The sequence below is a fragment of the Streptopelia decaocto genome (assembly GCF_964273445.1).
Source record: "Streptopelia decaocto genome assembly, chromosome: 1".
NCBI classification, from domain to species: domain Eukaryota; kingdom Metazoa; phylum Chordata; class Aves; order Columbiformes; family Columbidae; genus Streptopelia; species Streptopelia decaocto.
This window is the reverse complement of record NC_138663.1, coordinates 17,358,172-17,379,494: the sequence shown is the minus strand read 5'-3', so window position 1 is coordinate 17,379,494 and position 21,323 is coordinate 17,358,172. Positions and strand designations below refer to the sequence as shown.

The 21,323-nt window shown below is 40.1% G+C and overlaps 1 protein-coding gene across 6 annotated transcripts in view; it reads right to left on the bottom strand.

Moving 5' to 3' along the window:
* The window catches only part of GRAMD4 (GRAM domain containing 4), an 80,801-nt gene that overhangs the window by 5,817 nt on the left and 53,661 nt on the right, over positions 1-21,323 (bottom strand). For 4 of the 6 annotated variants that reach the window (XM_082055329.1, XM_082055333.1, XM_082055334.1 and 1 more), the window contains exons 5-19: positions 18,170-18,231; positions 16,055-16,187; positions 15,559-15,584; positions 13,787-13,878; positions 12,173-12,264; positions 11,139-11,187; positions 10,233-10,304; positions 7,861-7,904; positions 7,653-7,762; positions 6,265-6,419; positions 3,795-3,830; positions 2,964-2,981; positions 2,271-2,418; positions 1,706-1,799; positions 580-664 (exon numbers count right to left, since the gene is read on the bottom strand). In XM_082055329.1, the coding sequence (XP_081911455.1) occupies positions 580-664; positions 1,706-1,799; positions 2,271-2,418; positions 2,964-2,981; positions 3,795-3,830; positions 6,265-6,419; positions 7,653-7,762; positions 7,861-7,904; positions 10,233-10,304; positions 11,139-11,187; positions 12,173-12,264; positions 13,787-13,878; positions 15,559-15,584; positions 16,055-16,187; positions 18,170-18,231 (1,216 nt within the window). The remainder of the gene's footprint in view (positions 1-579; positions 665-1,705; positions 1,800-2,270; positions 2,419-2,963; positions 2,982-3,794; positions 3,831-6,264; positions 6,420-7,652; positions 7,763-7,860; positions 7,905-10,232; positions 10,305-11,138; positions 11,188-12,172; positions 12,265-13,786; positions 13,879-15,558; positions 15,585-16,054; positions 16,188-18,169; positions 18,232-21,323) is intronic. The other 2 variants (XM_082055330.1, XM_082055331.1) reach the window with 2 other exon arrangements.

The following is a 21,323-nucleotide window of genomic DNA, read 5'->3' as shown; positions in this document are numbered from 1 at the left end:
GCACCAATAAAGCCACTGGTGATCGCAGGCTGATAAAACTCGCCCAGAGGAAGGACCACCTTGTACTTGCTGTGCTTCCTATACCATACACTTCTTGATGGGTGACGGGATCCCAGATAGATGAACCTCAGCCCAATCCAGCCTGCCTGCTCTAATGATTTACCTTTCTCCACTCACAATAATCCCTCGTCCCTCTGAGGCACCTGCTTTTTAGACGGTGCATTTACTGATATCAACACCCAAACTGAACTTAGTATTACACTGTTTCTGCTAACGATACATCATCTTTAATCCTACACAGCTCTAGTCAGTGCAGGAGTTATGAAACAACAAAACTTAAATTTTAAAATAATTCAGAAGTGTAAGGGTTTTGTGGTTTTATGTTCATAGTGAGTTTGTGTGTGGTGAGTCCAAATGGCTAAACAAGCAGTTCTGGGAAACATTCTTGATCAAAGAATTACATTTTACTTATAAAAATGATCAATGGCATGCTTTTTCAAAATAAGCAGAAAAGCAAAACATGACTAGCTGAACACAAAACAAGGTTTTTCCCCCATTTGCAACACAAAACATACCTACCTTCTGAATATCTGTTATATCCGTGAGCTTTATAACTTTATTTCTTTTAGATGAGCCAGATTTGGAGCTTTCAAAGCACAAGTAACTGAAGACAAGGAAAGAAAATGCTCATTTAGTTACAGTATTCTAAAACAAAGCTCTCAATATCCCTCCTGTCACTTCTGAAGTTTGAAATCTCACAGGTTAAAATCAGCTCTAAAAAAAACCAGAAGAGGCACATGATAGGCAATTTGGTTATGATTTCTAATTTAGAACATAATAATAATCCATAAATTCTAGCAGCTGGTTAATATGTCTGAAAGTCCAGAACATAAATACAAGTGTTATTTTGTGTGCATGTATATTACTGCACTGAATTGTTAAACCTGACAAGCATTTTCAAGACACAAGAGGCACATATATCCTTAAACAGCTGAAATACCAAAACTCAAAAGGCTTGTAAATCTTTTACCATCTTAAAAGAAGATTAATGGAGAACACTGCATTAGTTTAATGTTATTGTGATGCAGATGAAAGCTCACATTTCTAAATGCTGGAGAGTGGTCTCCATCACTAGGTGACATTGCATACAGATGAGCTTTACTTCCATTCATTAGTCCAAAGGAATTTCAGTGCAAGACCCAAACAGTAGTGACAATAGTTATTGAGCCCCAGGAGGCTGGGGGGTAAGGAAGGATTAAAACCAAAGCTTGAATTTCTATTTTCTTTTTATTGCACATTGTTTCAAGGAAGCTCTACATTCAATTTGCTTCAAAAAAAGAAACTAAGAGTATTTGCCAAATAACCATTGATAACAGCTCTCAAAATACACTTAGCTTTTAGGTTTGTTTTTTAGTATATATGTAGACAGTATGTTATTCACAAGAAGTGCAGCTACTAACAACTGACTGCACAGAGCCACTCTCCATTCCTGTGTGAGCCTTTCCAAGGCAAAATCACATTTCTTAAGTGTTACCACACTCCGGATTCAGCTCTCCCTCTACTATGGTACTTTCTTGGGGTTTTAAAGCACTATGAAAATGCATTTTTGTTTCAAAATATTGTTAAAGGATTACTTTTAGATTCACATTTTTTAAATGTCTGTTGCATTTCTCTCCTAAGAAATGTGTGGAGGACAATGACTCACTTTTCTGTGACATAAAGAACTCCATTCCTGATGTAGTCCGTAGGCATCTTCCTATCTCTATTAATCAAGCAACAGCGCCAGCCATTTTCACACACTGAAAAAGTCATAACAAGAAATCTCACTTTAAGAAAAAGAGAGACAGGCACTACCCTCAAAAGTTTCCTTATAAAACAGCATAAAACACTGAAAATTAAACTTTAGATACCTGAAACTAGATGTGTTTACAAAGAAAAGCGTAAAAAAAAGGTGCTTTTAGATATCACAACATCTGTTTTAACACTGGTTTAAAGAAAACGCCAAAACAAAAACCACCCACACAATTATTCCCTTTAACTTGACTACTCCATTTGCATTTCCACAAAAGGCTGTGCCAGGCTGTGCATTCTTTCAAAGAACCGCAAGGACTTGGAATGAAAGAGAACATCTCCATTCATCCTAATTTAGAGCAGGTCTTTTTAATCAAAAGCCTGTATCGGTACACTGCACAGAGAGGGAATTCAACTTGAAACTATCCTTGGCTTTTTAGAAAACACTCTGCTAATGCAGCCTTCCTGTCACATAATACCTGCCAAAGGACGCTCATTTTCTGACAGGTTAAAAACTTCATGGAAATTCCCCCTCTTGGTGGTATGAAAACGACTTGTGTCTTCATCTTTGCTTATCCCTGTCGGGGCACTCGAGCCCACGTAACTTCTGGATGCTGCTGTCTGAAGCTGCAGAAAAATAAACACAATTCCGAAATTTGAATAGCAACACTTAAGCTGCGGTCTTTAAAATAACTTGGCTAACTATTCTTCCCAAAAATATCCGTAATGCAAAGATATTCGTTAACTACTTACATAAAGTTAGCTTTGGACTATTGCACTACGCTACTGCCATAGCACACAGCTCTAATGTGTTCTCTGAAGATGACTTTTCAAAGTGCTGCCCTTTGATGGATGCCCTTTGCAGGGTGAAAGCACATGGTGCTAGATGTACCCATCTTAAAATACCACTTTTCTACAGTAAAGGGCACATCTGATTAGATACAGCTATGTCACTCCACACAACTCCAATCATTATACTAGTAGGACTAATAACAGTTAATACATTATTGATACTTGGCTTGTCTTCAAGAGACAGACCAAGCACAAAATAGTATTGCACAAAACAAGTTTAGAAGGAAAAAAGAGCAAACAAAGTCACACAAAACCGCATCAGCTCATTAGGAACACATATGCTGAAATTGAAAGGAAGTTTTCCACGCTAGGATCCATACCTTTTCATGCCCTGACAGCTAGCAGGAAAAGAAACAAACAACACAAATGTGACAGTGACAAAAGAAAAAAGTGAAATCTATTTAACAGTATAATACATAGAATAAAACATGAACCGAGTGAAGCTGCAAGATCTTGCTCATAAACCAAGAGACTACACACAATGAATGCAATTAAAAAAAGAAGAGTTATCAGTGGTTAGAGCACACCAGTTCAATTTATTCAGGTTGTGTTAGAGCCATTGATCTTTCCTTTGCTTTGAAGATGAAGTGAATGTTGAGAGTGTTGACATGTGAAATAAAATCAGAATGGTTGTCAGCATCCTCGGGGAGGTGGGGAAGGTAGCGTGGAGCTCTCAAAACTTGAGTTTACTTGAGTAAAATCTACTTTTACACAGAGCTCCTGAACCACCAGAGGCTGCCCTAGCAACCAAGCCTTGCTTCTGGAAGGACAGCAGGCAGCTCCTTTTGGAAAACTTGCCTGCATTTGCTTTTTCATCTTGGTGGGGCAGCACACGATTCCAAAGGCTGGCTTTTGCCATCGAAGCATTAACAGCTCTGTTCTCAGCCCTACTGCACACATGCAGTTAAACAACTGGCAAACTGACAACATGCAAGCTGAGGACTGAGCCCTTGTCTGCAAGGCCCGAGCTGTCGCAGGCCAGCCAGTCTCCGCTGCCTTTTTGTTTTTGTTTTGCACGTAAGTTGGCAGAACTCGACATTTAGCAGGATTTAGTGCTAACAAAAGAAATCCAAAGCAAATGAAATAAAACGTGCACTCAGTTACTGAGTACAAACCAGACTGACAAAACGGGCATGACAGAAGGTATTTACCATCCAGCTTTTAGGGTAACTGTAATACAATGATGCCTCGGGGAAAAAGAATAAAGAAAGTTGACACGGAAAGCAACTGGTTGATGATAATTGTACTCTTGTTTCAGCTACTGCCCCTCTGCTGTGCCCTTAGCAACGACCAGGCCCCTGGAACCAGGGGAAACACTAGCTTCTCTACCAAGTTGTGTGCACATAAAGATCACAAGAATTTTTGGAAGGCTTTCTTACACAAGTTACTTGGCCCCATAAGCACATAACCAGGTGAAGCTCCATGTCCCAAAACATACCAAGCAAGAAGTCTAATGCTTTTTGCGCTGGAGTGAGGGTTATTCCTGCTCTCTGCTACACTGCTTCCTACCTACCCATTATATAATGAGATTTTAAAAAGGTGTTTAAACTTCAGTGGCTGAAGATGTGAGAAAGTTCTGCTCTTACTTCTAGTCCTTCCTAAAACAGGCAAATATTTCCCCTACCCTTAAAAGAAGTGGCTAATTCATCCATAGCCACTCAGGCTTCAGACAGCCTATGGTCTATTACTTAAAAAAAAACCATTGCACCCAATTTTGATAAGCCTTAAATTGAACTGGAAGTGATTAGATTTGCAATGCTGGAAGAGCCCTGACTGAAACACATCATCAACAACCTGAAGGTATTCCCTTTCACTTGATCTGTCATCAGCTTTTGACATACAACCTTTACCCATCACAAACTGTTGTCAAGATTGTTCTCTAAGGACACAGGGTCAGAGTTGTGGGATAGGCAATGAATACTGCATTGTGTCTTGGTTTACAGTGGCTTAATGTGGCTTAATGTATGTGGCTTAATGATAAGAAGCCAAAGCAAATGCACATATGCTGGCACTACATGCTTTTGGGCTCTGCCTTTTCTATGAAAAATCGAAAAACATATTTGGTTTTTACCTTTTTGTACAAAAATCTATTTTTTTTATACTATGAGGTTCCCAGAAATCTCTCAAAGGTAAGAAAGTTTGTCTCAAATTATTGAGACTGAGTTATCCAAGACACTTGGAAGCAGATAACGCAGCCCTGCACATCATTTCCAGGAACACGAGCCAAGACCATCAAGTCAGACACAGGAGTACGAAAACCCTGGTCTTGTCAAAACTTAAGCCATACGGAAAAGCCAGAAGGGATAACTACTCTCTAAGTATACAGATTCAAGTTCAGCAATTCAGAGCCTTTCCACCTCTAAGACCGATTAGAGGGACGCAGCAAGAAGCTGTCACCACCACCACAGTATGTGACTGATAACCTGTAAGCTCCAGAGGCACAGAAAATTTTAAGCCCATCTTTTGCCAGCAAGAGAAATACAGACTATGGATGGCTCTGGGTGCTCATTCACCTCTCTCGTCCCTTGGAAAATATAGGAGCAAAAGACTCACTTTCTGTCAGAGACCATCCTTCTCCTCGACTTCCTTCTGAAATACCCACATTATGCTGCAGTTCTTTTACCACCAACTGCTCCATCACCCCCAGAACCCCATATTTCTTCTTCTTCGCAGGTTAACAACCAAGGGGTTATGTGTTTGTCCCTTTTGCTCTCCAGGTGTGTGCCAGACTGAATTACTGTTGAGTGCTGCACATTTTAGTTAGGGAGTTTATGATAGTACTCAGATACTCCATGAATGCAATTAGATATTGTGATAAGACACGTGAAGCAAATGCTAAAATGGGATTAGACTGAAGTTTTCTTACAACTATTTTTATTTTTAAATTAATAAACATTCACAAATTCAGGGATATGGAAAAGCATTACTTGCTTTTCAGATATCGTGTCAGGCCACAAAACAATTTGCAAAGTTGCACAAAATGCAACATTTAAATATTGAACTATGAGATATTAACAAAAGAAAAATTTACTGTTGCAATACCAACATGGTGAAAAGTCACTTACCACCACTATGCTAAAAGGTCACCTAATACAAATAACCACAAGACATAATGCCTTAATCTGTAAACTACTTTGTTACCTCTGTGAAGCTTATCCCGCTAGTAAGCCACATATTATACTCAAGCCTTTTTAATTTGTTTTAGCTGTTCTTCTATCTACACAAACATCAGAATTTCCACTGAAAAAGAATGTCTGAGAACAGAGGAGTACAAAAAGACTAAATTTTGACAATAAAATCACACAGAATGTATCTTACAGAGGTTGATATGAATATGGATGGTGTTATTTTTCTGTGGTTAGCTTCATATGACTTCCAATACACATATATATATCTCTATATACAGATTTTGATAACAGATTCCTTTCATAGAAGAAACAGAATCCATATAAAAACTCTGTGGGTCTTCAAAATAATAATAAATAGAACTAGCATTGACTGTTAGAATTTAATTAACCTTCCCTTTAATGTGCTCTAGTCACAGGAGAAAAGGGAAAGGGAGAAAGGGATCTGATTTTCAGATGTTGGAAACAGAGGGACAAAAAGATTTATTAGGCTCACCCGTCTCGACACTGTAGCATTAGATCTTTCTTTGAGCTGAGGATCTGTTGGGAGACTTGTCCAGATGATATAAGGAGTATCATACTTAGCTCTTAGTCTGGGGCATCGTTTGAAGATAAAATCAATGAGGAAAAACTTGATTCCAGCATAGAGTCCTGAAAAAAAGGTCACTTCAGTATGCATGTTGAAGAGGCACTAAGAACATCACTGTTTTGATCATGAATTACACCAAATGCTGTATCTTCAGTCAGAGTGCTAAACCATTCTCTTGGTTGTAACATTTTGATTCTTCTTCCAGAGACAGAAAATGATTTTTCTGTTCCTCCTCTGCCCAGATTCCTTCCTTCCCACCCCCAGTTCTTTTAAACCAGTTATGTAGCTTCTTGTTATGCAGAAGAACATTAAAATAATTCAAACATACATTCCCTATTACCAGAAGTATTCTGAAACATGATACACTTCCAAGCCAGAAAACATGCCAGAGCATTCAACTCTGCAGCTCCCTGCAAGAACTTAAATGGCAACAGAGGGCTCTCATGCACTGCACTAAACTCTACCTTCCAGCCCAGTAAGTCTTCTTTTCTTATACAAGTTATTTCTTTGCATTCTACCTGATTAATAAGGGCTTGAGATACTCCCTCAAATCATTACTGCAATGCAGTTCAGATCACCTTCTAATAGCCAGAGTAAAAATAAAAGAAAAATCTTCACACATCTAATTCAATTGCCATGTCAAGCAAACCTATGTTTATGTTCAGGCCGACACAGTCTGAGGTTCAGTGTCACTAGAAGTGATACTCATTTGACTATATCGTTATTTCAATGAAAAAAGAAAATTCCTGGTTCACAGTAGATGGCTTCATATCTTAAAGCTAGTCTCATGCTGTAGCAAGAACCCTCTTTTCCCAATTCCCAGTTGAGACTTTCTCTGCAGCTTCACCCCCAGTAATGTGCTCACTTTGCCCAGCCTATCCCCCAGGTTTTACAAGTAGTCCCATTAACCTTTGCATTTTTTCCAACCCTGTCAGCTTTGTGCCTTCTATGTGGTCCTGCATAATTAATTTGCAAGGATGTATGAGTGAAAAAAAACCAAAATATAGGACTTCCCAGAAGCCTTGTAGCTGAGAGTGTGAAGACCGCTGCTAACAACTAATCATAAACTTCCCCTCTTCAAGGAGGGAATGCATTATCCCATCTTTTTCTATTATATTGTGTATTCAGAGAAGGTTTTTCAAAATGCACATGACAAACAATGCCAAGCACAATGAAAATACTTTAAAACACTACATTATTTATTAATGCAGTGTTTTCTTTCTTAAGCTCTAAATTCTCCGTGTTTTAACACATTAAGTCTAGACTTTAACAAGTCAATTATTTATTGTGTTTACCCATTGCAAGCCCAATAATCCTGTAGGGCAAAAAGCAGGATGCAATAAATGCTGCCCATAGAGTAATGTAGAGCTTCTGTGTTATTTCTGGCTGGACCCACATGAACAAGCTGTAAACAAAAAAGAAACAAGATTTTATTACTAGTGTTCCAGACATTGGTCAAGTCTTGTTTTAAGAGAAAAAAAAGACTCATGTCAGAAAACTTACTTTTTAATTTTTTCCAGTATGTCTGCCATCTTGCCAAAAAGGTTCTGCATAAGAAGCAAGAGAATTAAAACTAAGACCTACATTAACTTGTTTTTTTTGTCCACGTAATAGAATCACAGAATGTTAGGGATTAGAAGGGACCTCAAAAGATCATCTAGTTCAATCCCCCTGCTGGAGCAGGAACACCCAGATGAGGTTACACAGGAAGGTGTCCAGGCGGGTTTTGAATGTCTCCAGAGTAGGAGACTCCACAACCCCCCTGGGCAGCCTGTTCCAGTGCTTGTTACCCTCACTGAGAAGAAGTTTCTTCTCAATTTTAAGTGGAACCTCTTGTGTTCCAGTTTGAACCCATTACCCCTTGTCCCATCATTAGTTGTCACCGAGAAGAGCCTGGCTCCATCCTCCTGACACTCACCCTTTATATATTTATAAACATTAATGAAGTCACCCCTCAGTCTCCTCTTCTCCAAGCTAAAGAGACCCAGCTCCCTCAGCCTTTCCTCATACAGGAGATGCTCCACTCCCTTAATCATCTTTGTTGCCCTACGCTGGACCCTCTCCAGCAGTTTCCTGTCCTTCTGGAACTGAGGGGCCCAGAACTGGACACAATATTCCAGGTGTGGTCTCATCAGGGCAGAGTAGAGGGGAAGGAGATCCTCTCTCGACCTACTAACCACCCCGCTTCTAATACACCCCAGGATGCCATTGGCCTTCCTGGCCACAAGGGCCCAGTGCTGGCTCATGGTCATCCTGCTGTCCACCAGGACCCCCAGGTCCCTTTCCCCTACACTGCTCTCTAATATGTCATTCCCCAACTTATACTGGAACCTGTGGTTGTTCCTACCCAGATGCAAGACTCTATACTTGTCCTTGTTATATTTCATTACATTTTTCCCCATCCAACTCTCCAGCCTGTCCAGGTCCCGCTGGATGGCAGCACAGCCTTCTGGCGTGTCAGCCACTCCTCCCAGCTTGGTGTCATCAGCCAATTTGCTGATAGTACACTCTATTCCCTTGTCCAAATTGATGAATATATGATGAAACCAACAGAGTTATCCTACTCTGTTGGTAATAAGCAATTCCCAGAAATTTATATTTAACTGATTTTTAGCCATCAATGTACTTCACAACTGAATAGAGCATAGCAATACTCTGACTTCCACCTCTTTTAACACCCTGTTCTGTAACTTACGATTTTTTGTTAGAAGTGAAGAAGCTACTTGACCCCACTGTCACAACCAGAAAGTGTTTACATCACTACAAAAATTTTAAATTAAGCCGTCAAATCTAAAATTTAAGAGCTTCTGTCAATAGGTAACGAAGTGGAAAGTTTCTTCACACATTTTGAGCACTGAAATTTCAGGAAATAGTTATTGAGTTCATCAAGTGCTGGGCTGTTTGCTTCTTTGAAACACACCACTATCAATCAGGTTCTACTAATGTACCCTGGGAGTTACTGGATTCCATGCAATTCCAACAACTGTTGATGTAAACTGACCCCTGCTCAGAACTAAGCGGGTTATTCGGCTATGTTCTCTGAGCGATCCCTGCTGTCACAGCACCCATAAACTTCACCTTCCCAAGGTGTTCATGTAAACGTACGCATGGCCACCGGCAGAAGGCAGGAGACAAGCGTACCCAGGTAAGCTGCTTTCGGCAGCGGCACAGCAGTGGACACGGCACAAGGCTGCAGCTCAGCTGGGCGGTGGAGGCACAGAATCATAAAACCATAGAATTGTTTCAGCTGGAAGAGACTCATGATCCATTGAGTCCAACAATAATCTAACCCTTGCACCCGGCTGCCAGGCCAGCTCAAAGCGGTGGAGCTGGGAGAAAACCTCCCTTCACCCTCTCCCGCACAAGCAGCAGATTTCAAGGCTGGTGTAGGCGGGTGGTGGTGTTTAAAGGAGCCCATTTCGGAGATGCTGTACAAACTGTTGAATTAACACAGCTTAACAGACAGTAACCTTCAGAAAAATCTTGAAGGAATAGTTTTGCAGTGAGCAGATTTGGGATGTGGATCCACAGTCCAGCACACTGGTAAGGTTCATCACCTGATCTACATTATCTGCCTCTAATATATGCATATGAGCTGCTAACAGTGAGAAGCTGTTCCTTTCCCCCTGCAGACCTCACTCAGAGCCATGACTGGAGACCCTCAACCACTTCTCAAGCACTGGGCCATTTCAGAACCTCCAGGAATCTTTCCAAGATCTCTGCTGCTCATAGGTAAAGATCCCTATGCAAGAAAAGTACTGTGTGTTTGAGTGTTTGTTTCCACTTGCTGCATAGCAACATCCTTTGACCACTTGGACTATGAACCCCTTTGTTTCTAAGGAAGCAGCCGGAGAGGTCCAAGAGCAGCACAGTACCTGCGCCTTCTGAGCCACATCTAGAACTAGCTGAAACTTCTCAGACACGGTCAGGTCTTCTTTTGGGGGTTCCTTGGGCAAGAAAGAGACAAGCCATTAATTTTCAGCTCAGCTGAAACTGATATTTTACAAAACTCCTCATGACAAGGCGACTCCTCAACATTCTCGGTAATAATCCTCTCAAGAGTCTCTACATTTACAAAGTTCTTCCCCTGTTTCAGATTCACTGCTCATATCTATGGTTATCTTTAGTTCTCAATGCTTTTCCTCCGGGGTATATGCAAACATACTAATATGAGGCTGTGAAAGACACAATAAGCCTTTGAAGCAGCGTGGTTACAACGGCTTTCAGTCTACAACCACAAGCTTAAACTGACCTATTTCTGGTCTAGCATAGAAATGTAATTTTTTTAGAAATTTTACATCTAGAACTTTTAAATTTATTTATTTAAATAGTTTATTGGGCTTTTAAAAGTAACAAAACCATCCTGGAAGCAAGACCTCACTAAATCTTGGTGAAAAGTTTGAAATTCAAAGAGCTCCATCTTACATTAACACTTAAAATCCTTCCTGCTTAAAGCAGGGCATGCAAACATTAATTTCAAAATGTTACAAAGAAACCAGAATGCTTCAAGATCTCACAGGATCTAACTTGTCCCAGGTTGGTATGTTCACACTGAGTCCAGAAATACGATTCAAGCTTGGAATATTTTAGGGTGAAACGCCCAAATCTGAGAGTGCCATTAGTGAAGATTTCTAAGTTGCAAGAGGAAGAAAAAAGCTGTAGTGTCTTTATTTGCACCTCACTCCTCTTTCCTCTTACAACTACTCACATAAACACAGAGGAAGGTTTTAAAGGTGCAAACTTTAATGTAGGCTTACAGGTCAAACCGGCCAGAGACCTACCATGGGTTCAGAAACTTCAGGCACAATGCTCCACTGTATTCTCCAACCCCTAGAAGTTATGGAAATAGTTAAAGAGAGCAAGTACTTCTTCTCCACCTGCCAACATGGATTGTTTGTAAGAGGTTAAAAACTAGTTTTCCGCAACAAGCACGATGGCTAAAAAAAGTGTTAAAATAATCCCCAAATTAATGAAGAACCCACAACATAAGTACAAGTGGCCAACCACAGACAGCTTTAAATATAGATACATTAAAAAAAGACTATGTAGATATTACACAGAATCACTGCTTGTGGGTTTCACAACAGAAGTGAGCTGTGTGCACAGAGTTAATAATTAGTAATATTTTTTTCTTGTTTTTTTTTTTTTTTCATGTGAACAAAATTAGATCAACTTATTCAGAAGCCTATTTGCTACTGGTAATTTTCAAAGAATAGAGTGTGAGACAGTAAGTCTCAATTAAGAAGTCAGAAAATCATTTTAAAATATGCACATTAAAGTGCTTTCCAGCATTTAAGGGGGGAGAGACCATCATCCTAAACCAGCATTTTAAAAAAATCCTCTCAGTACACAAAACGTACATTTTTTAACAAGTCTGAATTTTTAATAGAGATTGAATTTACAAATGGAAGATACTTTGGATAAAGTATGCTAAGAGCTACTGAAAAAGGCAGAACTGAAATGTCAGGCCTAGGTGAAAACTCTCTCCAGAAAAAAGCAGAAGGCTTCAATATTTAAGGTGATGTTCTCCAACTGCTCTGAATGCTGCAGAATTTTATTTTAGAATTTTAACGTGCTGAGGCATTTGTCAGAAAACATGCAGCATCATTTATGATGACCCAAGTCACAGGATAGGAGGATAATTCCTTAGAATAGTCAAAAATACCAAAAGCAATGAAATTAAGGATATTAGAGTTTGAATTTCACTGTTAGACTTAACTCAGAACATTAGAAAATTTACAACTCAATGCAAGAATAATAAAACATATTTTAAGCAAAGCATTACAAGAGAATAATCTAATATTTAAGTAAATACCTGGCTATGAGGTAATTTAGGGACAACCTCAAAATTGCTAAAAATAAGAACATAGGAATGGCCCAGCCATGCCATACAGCATTCATGTAAATCTGCAGATTAAAAAAAGAGATGTGGATTATAAACTGGTGTAAAGTGAGATGCATGAAATATTGTTTCCCACTGTACTACTGGGTTCAGAATCATGCAATTCAGATCACAAAAATTCCTAAATTGTAGCCACACTATGACCGACAACAGCACTGCATTCATGAACGTAACGTCAAAAATAAAATTGAACCAAATTTCCAGAGACTATTTCCAACACTGTGACTACACGAAGGCGTAGTAAAAAGTAAACCCTAAAGTTTGTGAATCCACTCTGTGACCATGATACGGTCCAACCTCACCCAGGGCAGCTGAAGCACCGGTGTAATAGAAGAGTTGTAACAATTAGCCCCATACAGGGCAACAGGGTAAACTCTCACTCTATTATTACAGGTCAATTAAATCCCATATTTTTACCAAGCCTAAAAAGATTGCAAGAAAATAGGTTTTATTTTACCTAACAATTAAAACCACAAAGTGCTTCAAAAGGTATTTGGTCTCTTTCCCATCTTCTGAAAATACAGACACTTCAGCCTCTCTGCCAAAAGACGACAGACTTTTCACTGATAACCCCAACCCAAAGCATCGCCCTGGCTCTGACGTCCCAGAGCTTTCTGAACAAAAGCTGAAGTTCCTTCTTTCAGCTTTTATCTGCAGAATGGGTTTGTCAGGAGAGACGAGAGAGAAATCAGTAGATCAGGAGAAGGGACACACACAGGTCACTAGGAGGGGGAAGTCTCCTCCTCAATATTCCTTCAGCTGTGCTGTGCAAAGTAGCATTAAAAAGGGCTCTATAACTTACAGGGAGGGATCTTTTAATGAAAACGTGTGTGACATTTTCACCAAATTCATTCCGTTCAATCAGCTACAACTAACAGTAATAATTTCCATCGATATGAAAATATTTTATATGCACCATAACCAAAACAATGTAGATCATTTAATTAACAATTAGAAGGAAAACAAACCAAAGCCCCACTAAATAGTTCTGCCACTTTGTGGCATGCAAACCTTCGTACGTAGCATGGGAATGTTTGAATTTAGGTCACAGACCCGATCTTTTTGCATACTAAATGGTACTCAAATCACGGCATTTTGTCTCTCATCAGTAAGTGTGGTCCTGACAAATGGCAAACAGCACTGATGGTGAACGACAACTTATCACACATGGCAGCTATCAGCATTTCAGCCCTTGACAACAAGAGATTTTGCAGAGGCTGAAGCAACCATTAAATTGAAGGACCGAGAGACAGGAAACAAGAAATGAGAGAACAATGCCCAGATTATTATAAGTTATTTTAACAGTCACAAAACTATGCTACAATAAACCCAGAATACACAATTGACGTGACTTTGAAATATAATTGAAGTGACAACTACTGGTATTTTGTGTTAAATTAAATTACACTATTTGATTTGACTTAAACTGTAGCACAACTCCTACTCAGATATGGCAGTTTCAATGAATTTCAGTAAATATTACATTTTTAAAGTTCTTACTAGTCCTGGAGGAATAAGATAACTTACAATAAAGGCAATAGCAGAAGTGTAGATAGAATACCAGTCTGATAAGGCAGAAAGATTCTTCACAAAATTAGTAACAGGTTTGGCACCTCTCTCTAAACACAAGTGGAGAAAAAACACAAGTGTCAGAATTAGCTGACAGTGGTTAAATAACTTGTAAATTATGAACAACCAAATTAGAAAATGAATAGGAGTATTCAACACATGTAATGATAAAAAGGCTTATCCAAATTAAGAAAAAGTAAATCCATAAATGTAACTGAACAATTAGTTAAGGAATGCATTTTCAAAATCTTTGTCTCCCACCTCTGCAGCCCTTTGCTCTCACTGTCACTGAACAGGAGACAAACCTGTGCCCAGAGCGGTGTCACCCTCACACACAAATGCCCACAGCCACACAGAGACAGCACCAGGAGCTCTTCCTCAGGTCCCCAGAAACCACTTGTCCTTTACCCTTCCTGTTCCTCTAAGCTCTCTACCACTTGGGCAAACTAGCTAGGGGACACAAGAGAACAGGAGAGGGCTGCTGCAAGAAGACCTTTGCTTTCTCTGCTGGAACACACCGGTTCCACCTTCCCTGAGAAGACTGAAGACTCTGCTTGGACAGGAAGCCTCAGGAGCACCCACCCTCATTTGCAGTTTGCAGCTCACAACTTTAAAAGTTTTCCTCAACACAGGCTGTGACTTGCTGTCCCAATTTGTCTGTCTTGAAATTCAGCTATCCTTGATACATTCCCTATGGGAAGTACTTAAACAAGTAGGACTAGATTTCCTTGAGCATCAGTGGCACAACCAAAGCAGCAGATGAAGTGGAAGGTGATGCCCAAGGCACTGGAAGAGGTCATGGACTCAAGTACTGCTCCACCATCCCACACCGAACCCACAGGGAAGGTCAACACCTGGAAACTGCTGGTGACAACGGGGGTCTTGAGGAAAACCAAGGTTTTGGGAGCTCCATGTGGTCATCAGGCTCCCCTGGACAACAGGGATCTAGATTTTGTGGCCCAGCTAGTGGAAGTTAAGAGTGACTCAAAGCTTCAACTTAATACTGCTTTCTTTAAATCTATTCTGAGGGCAATGCATGTCCACCACTGAGAACAGGTCACAAGTATTCTCCCAAATGAAACCAGAAGAAATACTGGTATTAGAACAAGGACAACAAAACTGACTTTACATGAAGACTACAGACCCTGATTTCAACTTCACCTTTCCCCCTACAATAATTTAATAATTTGGAGCACAAATCAGTCATTTTTTTTAAGCCAAAAATTCTTTCCTGCACAGAACTTTGGGAGGGCTTCACTACTTCATTTAACCTGCCATCTTGCACCCTCCACCTTTCAAAATAATTTATCAGCTATCCAAGAGAAAGAAATGCAAGACACACTTGGGGTATAAATCATCCAACCCCTCCTTCTTGTAACTGCACAAGCAGGAGAACTACAAGCAGCTCAGGCATAAGTGTATGAAAACTACTACTTTTGCCATTGGACAAATACTCTGTTCTCATTCATTGCATGTTTACACGTTTTAATTAACATTACATAGGGTATCTCTGAACTGAAAATGCAATTCAAGATTAAAGGCAATATTCTACCGTTGCTCCTCTAAGTTACTTTGAACTCCAAACACTAATTCAGGATTTTGGAATAATTTCTGCTTATGAACTGGCAGAAGTATTTCAAAACACTATATTTTGAAATGCAGCAATCCTTCCAGTAGGGTCACTAAAAACTGTTTTTACTTCCAGAAAATAAATACTGCTAAGTACTCACTTAATCTTCTCATATTTTCAGTCAACCTGAAAAATAATGGATAAAAGCAACTTGTTAAAAAGGCAAGTAGTGCACAGTTGTGTACATTTGGTGCCTGAAATACTGCTCAGTTACGAAACTTGATGCAAACATCCAGCTGATTCTTGCCTGTTATGAAAACTGTTTCTAGTAACTAACACAGCCTACCTTGCATCAGACCAAAAGCTGAAATGTAAAAGCCCTCCAGCCTAACTAAGACTTTGTCCAGTTTTTGAGAGGCATATGATGGAACCTGGTAAATAATGTAATTCTTTTTACCTCAGACAGCAAATAAACTTCAAATTTCATGTTTTGGCCAAAGAATTCACAAACCTTTTGAGACAGTTCTATATGTTCTACTACTTGTTATACAAACACTTGCTTAAGCCATGTAAGAGGTTGTAAAAAAAAAGAAAAAAGAAAAAAAAGCAACTCGTAGATAATCCAACAATTTCTCACAATCATGTTAGAGCTTTACCTTCTAGCACTAAGTGGCTCTTCTGTTTCCACTGTATTCTCTTCTGGTTGAAATCTGAAGTCCTCAACGTACTCCCCAAATTTGTCACAAAACCACTTCTGGAGCCTCGAACTGACTGTGTGACTACGCTTATCTATGAAGAAGAAGAGAAGAAGCACTAAGTATGAGGATAATAGTAGAAGACATCTTCATCCCAAGGTTGCCCCGTTCCCGCATGCCACACATCACTGTGAAGCAGAGTCCGTGCAGCTTTTCTGCCCTTCGGCACCACTCCTCACGAAAACTCGCCGTGCAACTTCCTTCTGCCGATGCAAAGAAACCCTGACTGCACCAGAAGGGTAAAATAAGGCTGAAGGTGACTACTGCTTTGGTCTTAAGAATAGCACATGGAAGCATCTTATTAACAGAAGTACAGAGATTACTTAAACATCCTAACAAACAAGAATTTTTAGCAAACACTGTAAAAACGTTTTCTGGTTTAAGAGGTTCCCATAAACAAAAAAACAGACATAAATCTCAGCACTCCTATTGTGCTGAAGGGTCACCTTGAGAAAAGCCAGAGTAAAGCAAAACACTCCTGAGCAGGGTGCAGGACACTGCTGTGCAGCCACAAAGACTGGAGAGGAAAGGGAGGTGGAAACTGGAGTAAGATTCTGCAAGAGGTATTCTTACTACCACTGTTCAACCATTTTTTAGGCTGTAAAGATGCGTGTGTGTGTGTGTGTGTGTGTGTGTGTGTGTGTGTGTAATGTGCATGCACTTCTTTCTAAAGCCAAGCTACAGAAATAATGCTGCATGTGCCACTTTCTATATATGGAACATAAAGTCATAATACTGCCTGGAAAGTCTTATATGGCAAAGGAACGCTGTGATGCACGCTTTCTGTATGTCAGTTCCAGTGGAAAAACATAACATAAATACATGGGTATATGGAAGTAATATAAGGGTAAAAGCTTTAAGGTAGCGCAGGTGAGAACAAAACAATCACCTTCTGCTTTACCTGTAACTCAGAAAATCCCTGTCTAGAAGGAACAGACTGACTGTTCTTTGGAAAGGTAGGTCACAAAGAGGACACAGTCACAACTATTCCAGGATCACACTTAAGTACAGAACTCCACAAAATTAAGATATGATTAAATAGAGGCATGAAAGATTCATCAGGCAACTACTACAACAGCCAAAATGGTGCTTTTAAGCACATGAGAAAAAGCAACCGGGGCTCAAAAAACAGAATCAAACTATTAATGAATGGCAGCAAAACCTAGAAAAACAAGGAATTTAGTGGCAGCTTACAGCTGAGATAACACTTATATTTGAAAATAAACAAATATGAAGGAGCTTCCCACATGCTAATACTTCAAATAGTACTGAGAAAGAAATTTTGAGTGGACAAGACTGAAAAAAATGGCAGGTGGTAGTTCATATAACAGAACATATTGACATTATGGGAGTACAGGAGGAGCAACTTCAAATTTAATCTGCAGTTTTAAAAGCCTGAGTGGTTGTCTCAATCAAGAGGCGCAGGGAGGAAAGCTTACCTATGCTGGAAGATTGAGAGTCTGCCTGTTGCCTTAGTTCTTTCAGAAATCACTATATTATTGAATTCATAATAAGCAGCAGCTTGATAAATGTAGACAACAGTGAAGGTATCCAAGAAAATTAGTAACTCTTAAGCTTATTCTTTCTCCAGAACATATTTTCTTTTAAAAACAGGAAGCACTATTACAGTTAATGGCATAAAAGAGCTTTTGCAGTTGAGAACAAAACAGAACACCTTTTCTATGTATTACACCTGTTTTCTGGTAAGCCGAAAATCAACAAGGCACACACAAATTATGATGTCAGGCAACAGGTGGCATTACACTCCTAAACATTTTACGATACAGAAGAAATTCCTTGCTCAGGTGTGCAAAGTCAACTACAAAAAGTAAAAGCAGAATCATGTACAGAGAGGCAAGCAGCTGCTCAAATGGGCTTTCACAGTCGGCTTCTTCAGAAGTCCTGCTTAAGGACCCAGCAAGTTTTTCAGCAAGGTTTGATCTTGTAAAAATCAAATGGAAGGGGTAAAAAATTCTGACTGAACCATACCGCTAGTAGAGATCTGACCAAGATTACCTGTTCCATTGGCTTGCGTCTGTGCCTTGGCAGGTTGCTGAGCTGCAGGTGCCTCTTCTGTCCTGCAAAGAAAATGGAAACAATGTGAAATGCTACAGACGAAGATTTTTTTTCCCTTTGAGGTAAAGAGAGCACCGGTACCTCCATGGTTTCCACATATGAGATAATATAATCACGACAAGAGAAAAATCAAACTTATGCCCTTTTGCAGTATTCAAAATATTCACTGCACATTGCACTTAGGATCCAGAGAAATACACCCACCGGGAAGAGGGGCGCGGTTTAGCCATTTCCCATCACTGACAGCTCCACTTCATCTTACAGCTACTAAATAATTTAATATCATATTTGTTGCATTGCTTATGCCTTTGTGCTGTATATTCACTGCAATGCCGTCCGGGAAAACTTCTCAGAGCCCCAACTTTTCCCACAGTAACAAATGAAAAGGGATTCCATATAGCAAGTTGATAACCACAATACTAGAACAAAACCATGCACGAACCTTGAATTCTGCCATCGTCACTAGAGTCAAACACCACTCGGCTTCACAGTGAGTGGAACAGGTCTCAAGAATCACTTAAAATGTTACGTTGTAAGCTCTTGAAATGCACAGATACCAACCCATTTTAAAAATATATTTTTAAAAACTTGTAAAATTTAAATAATGGTCTGAAAAACTGACAGAAAAATGTTCTAAAAATATATGGCAAGTAGCAGGCATCACTGGTCTTATCTTTCAAAACAAGTCAAGAATAATATTCTCATCCATTAAAAGTGTACAGTTTTTAGAGAACACAATTGCTTTTGCCATTCTGCACATGTGCAAGGCTTCAAATTATATTTGCACCATCCACAGCCTCCGGCTGTCTTGAGAACACCTCGGGCTTCAGTCCAAAAGCCTTCAGCCATCCCTGTAGATATTCTACAGAAAGATTTCTCTAACAAGGCAGCAGCTTTGACAACATAACACCAGCCACAGCAAGCTTTACTTGACAGGGAGTTATATGACTGAATAGATTACTGCTTGGAACAAAAACATGATGGCCATGCAATTTCATTATCACTCATTTATCTGACAATGTAGGTGCTTTCAAATGTTGCCTTCATCTCCTGCTCCTCGGGAAAGGAACCAAGTGGGACACTGGTCAGCAAATGGAGAGCAGGAAGAGGGATCTCACTGTATGGGGCAGATCACGTCAATATAGATGGATGTATAGTTCCCTCTCTTGCTGTTCCTATAGCAAATACATCAGGGAAAGATCTTGCTGTACTGGCTGCACATGGAAAAGGCCATAACGAATTGTGCAGTCTGAACTAGCATGACAGAGAAACTACAGAACTAATTACCTCCCTTCCTTCCTAAGCACTCCCATGGCTAATAAGCCTTCCACATCCTCATTCATTTCTAAAAGGAACATTTAGAAATAATTTACTGATTTAAAATTATAACTGGATATCCATCAGTGTGCAGTAGCCAAATTAAATGGTTTCTACTTTCAAAGCCACTTATCCAGACCTCTTCTGTATCAGCAGCAACTCTTCTTTTCAAAAGCCACCTGAAATGCCACCAGTTTATTTTTTCTAGCTAAACTTTAACTTTGGTTTCTGTGCTTTTTTTCCTCAGCTTCTATACAAACCACGGGTTCCCCACCTATCTTACACTTTCCCCCACATCCTTGCATCTCCTCCGTTTCCAGCTCTGTCTCTCTGAAGACAGACAGCAATTAATGTGATCAAATTTGTACAAACTATCATATAGCATTGTCTTGTTTTCCTCTATCATCAGGTCAGACAGTTACACCATATAGGTGGGCATTTTCATCCTCAATCTGTCACTGCCACCATGTTTCATTGAAGCTGAAGACACATGTTGGAAGAAAGGAGGCAATCATCCTTGAGCGGGTTCACACAGGCAGGAGCCCGTCACTCAACTCGCTCCAGTTGTGTGAAAGTGCTGGGAGGGTGTCACACCTGAACAGCTCCAGTGACAGAGCCGGGACAGGATCCCACCACCACTAGAGCCTTCAGGCTGGGTCTTCCTTTGACATGCTGGGATTTATTTTCAGAAGCAGCACAGCATCATTACTCTCTGTGTTTCTCGGGACAAAATCCAAAAAGTCTCACCAAGCAGCAGTTCTGGATAGCAGCCTCACTGAGCTCCATGAGGGGTACATGACGGTTTGGTTTTGGCCCTTTTTGGTGCTTTTCTGTTTCACATTTTGGCAATGTCTTACTTGCCATCTGCCTGTTACTCCCTCCCTGTGAAGAACCTGACCTTTACGAATCATCAGGTTAATGACAACTCATTACTGCACCTGTGAATCTGGTTATAATTAGCCACTTCAGACAGATTCGGGCCAGGAAGCTCAGAATTCATTGTTTGGGCTTGCACACCCACTGGGAAGCTCAATCCCAAAACGAGGTCATGTTGAACCAGCCAATACATCAAGACCACTGACACAGGGGAGGAATTACTTTCCTACAGCTTCTGAACCACTCTTCATGCTAGAGATCAGCTAAAAGGCTGGTGAACACAAACGGTCCCCAGAACAATACAAAAGTTTTTTTCTAAGCACATCCCTTAACTGCAGCCTGCACCACAGAAAACAAGCTGCATGAATTCCTCTCGGACCAGGCTTTCCATCCAGAAAATGGTGTGTGATCAGTAACAACAACAGATGCCCAACCTGAGGCTGGGTCATGCTTCTGCAACTAGAGACTGCACCCATTTAAAACCACAGGCTGATTAAAACAGGTAAGAGCAACTACAGCCGATGGAGAAGACAAACACGAATGTGCCAGTTTTAATGTTTTTAATATATACCCAAGTCAGGGAAGCAGTACTGTTAGAGCTGTCCGTGACTAGCAGATGTATAGCATTCAAAAACAACCAGCACACACTGATGCAGCATCCACTCAACGCTGCCCCACAGAACAGTGCCAAAGGATTATTTTTGTAACAGCAAGTATGACACAAAAGTTAAGGGAGCCTTGACATTGAAGGCCATTTACCTTAGCTAAACATTTTGGTTTTGTGCATCTTTGGCCATGAACACAGCAACGAGTTGAGGCGCCTCTGAATCCACAGACTCTCCTCAACAAGTGTCTGGAGACAGGACTCACTGCACACAACAGGTCCAGTCACTGCCGGGAT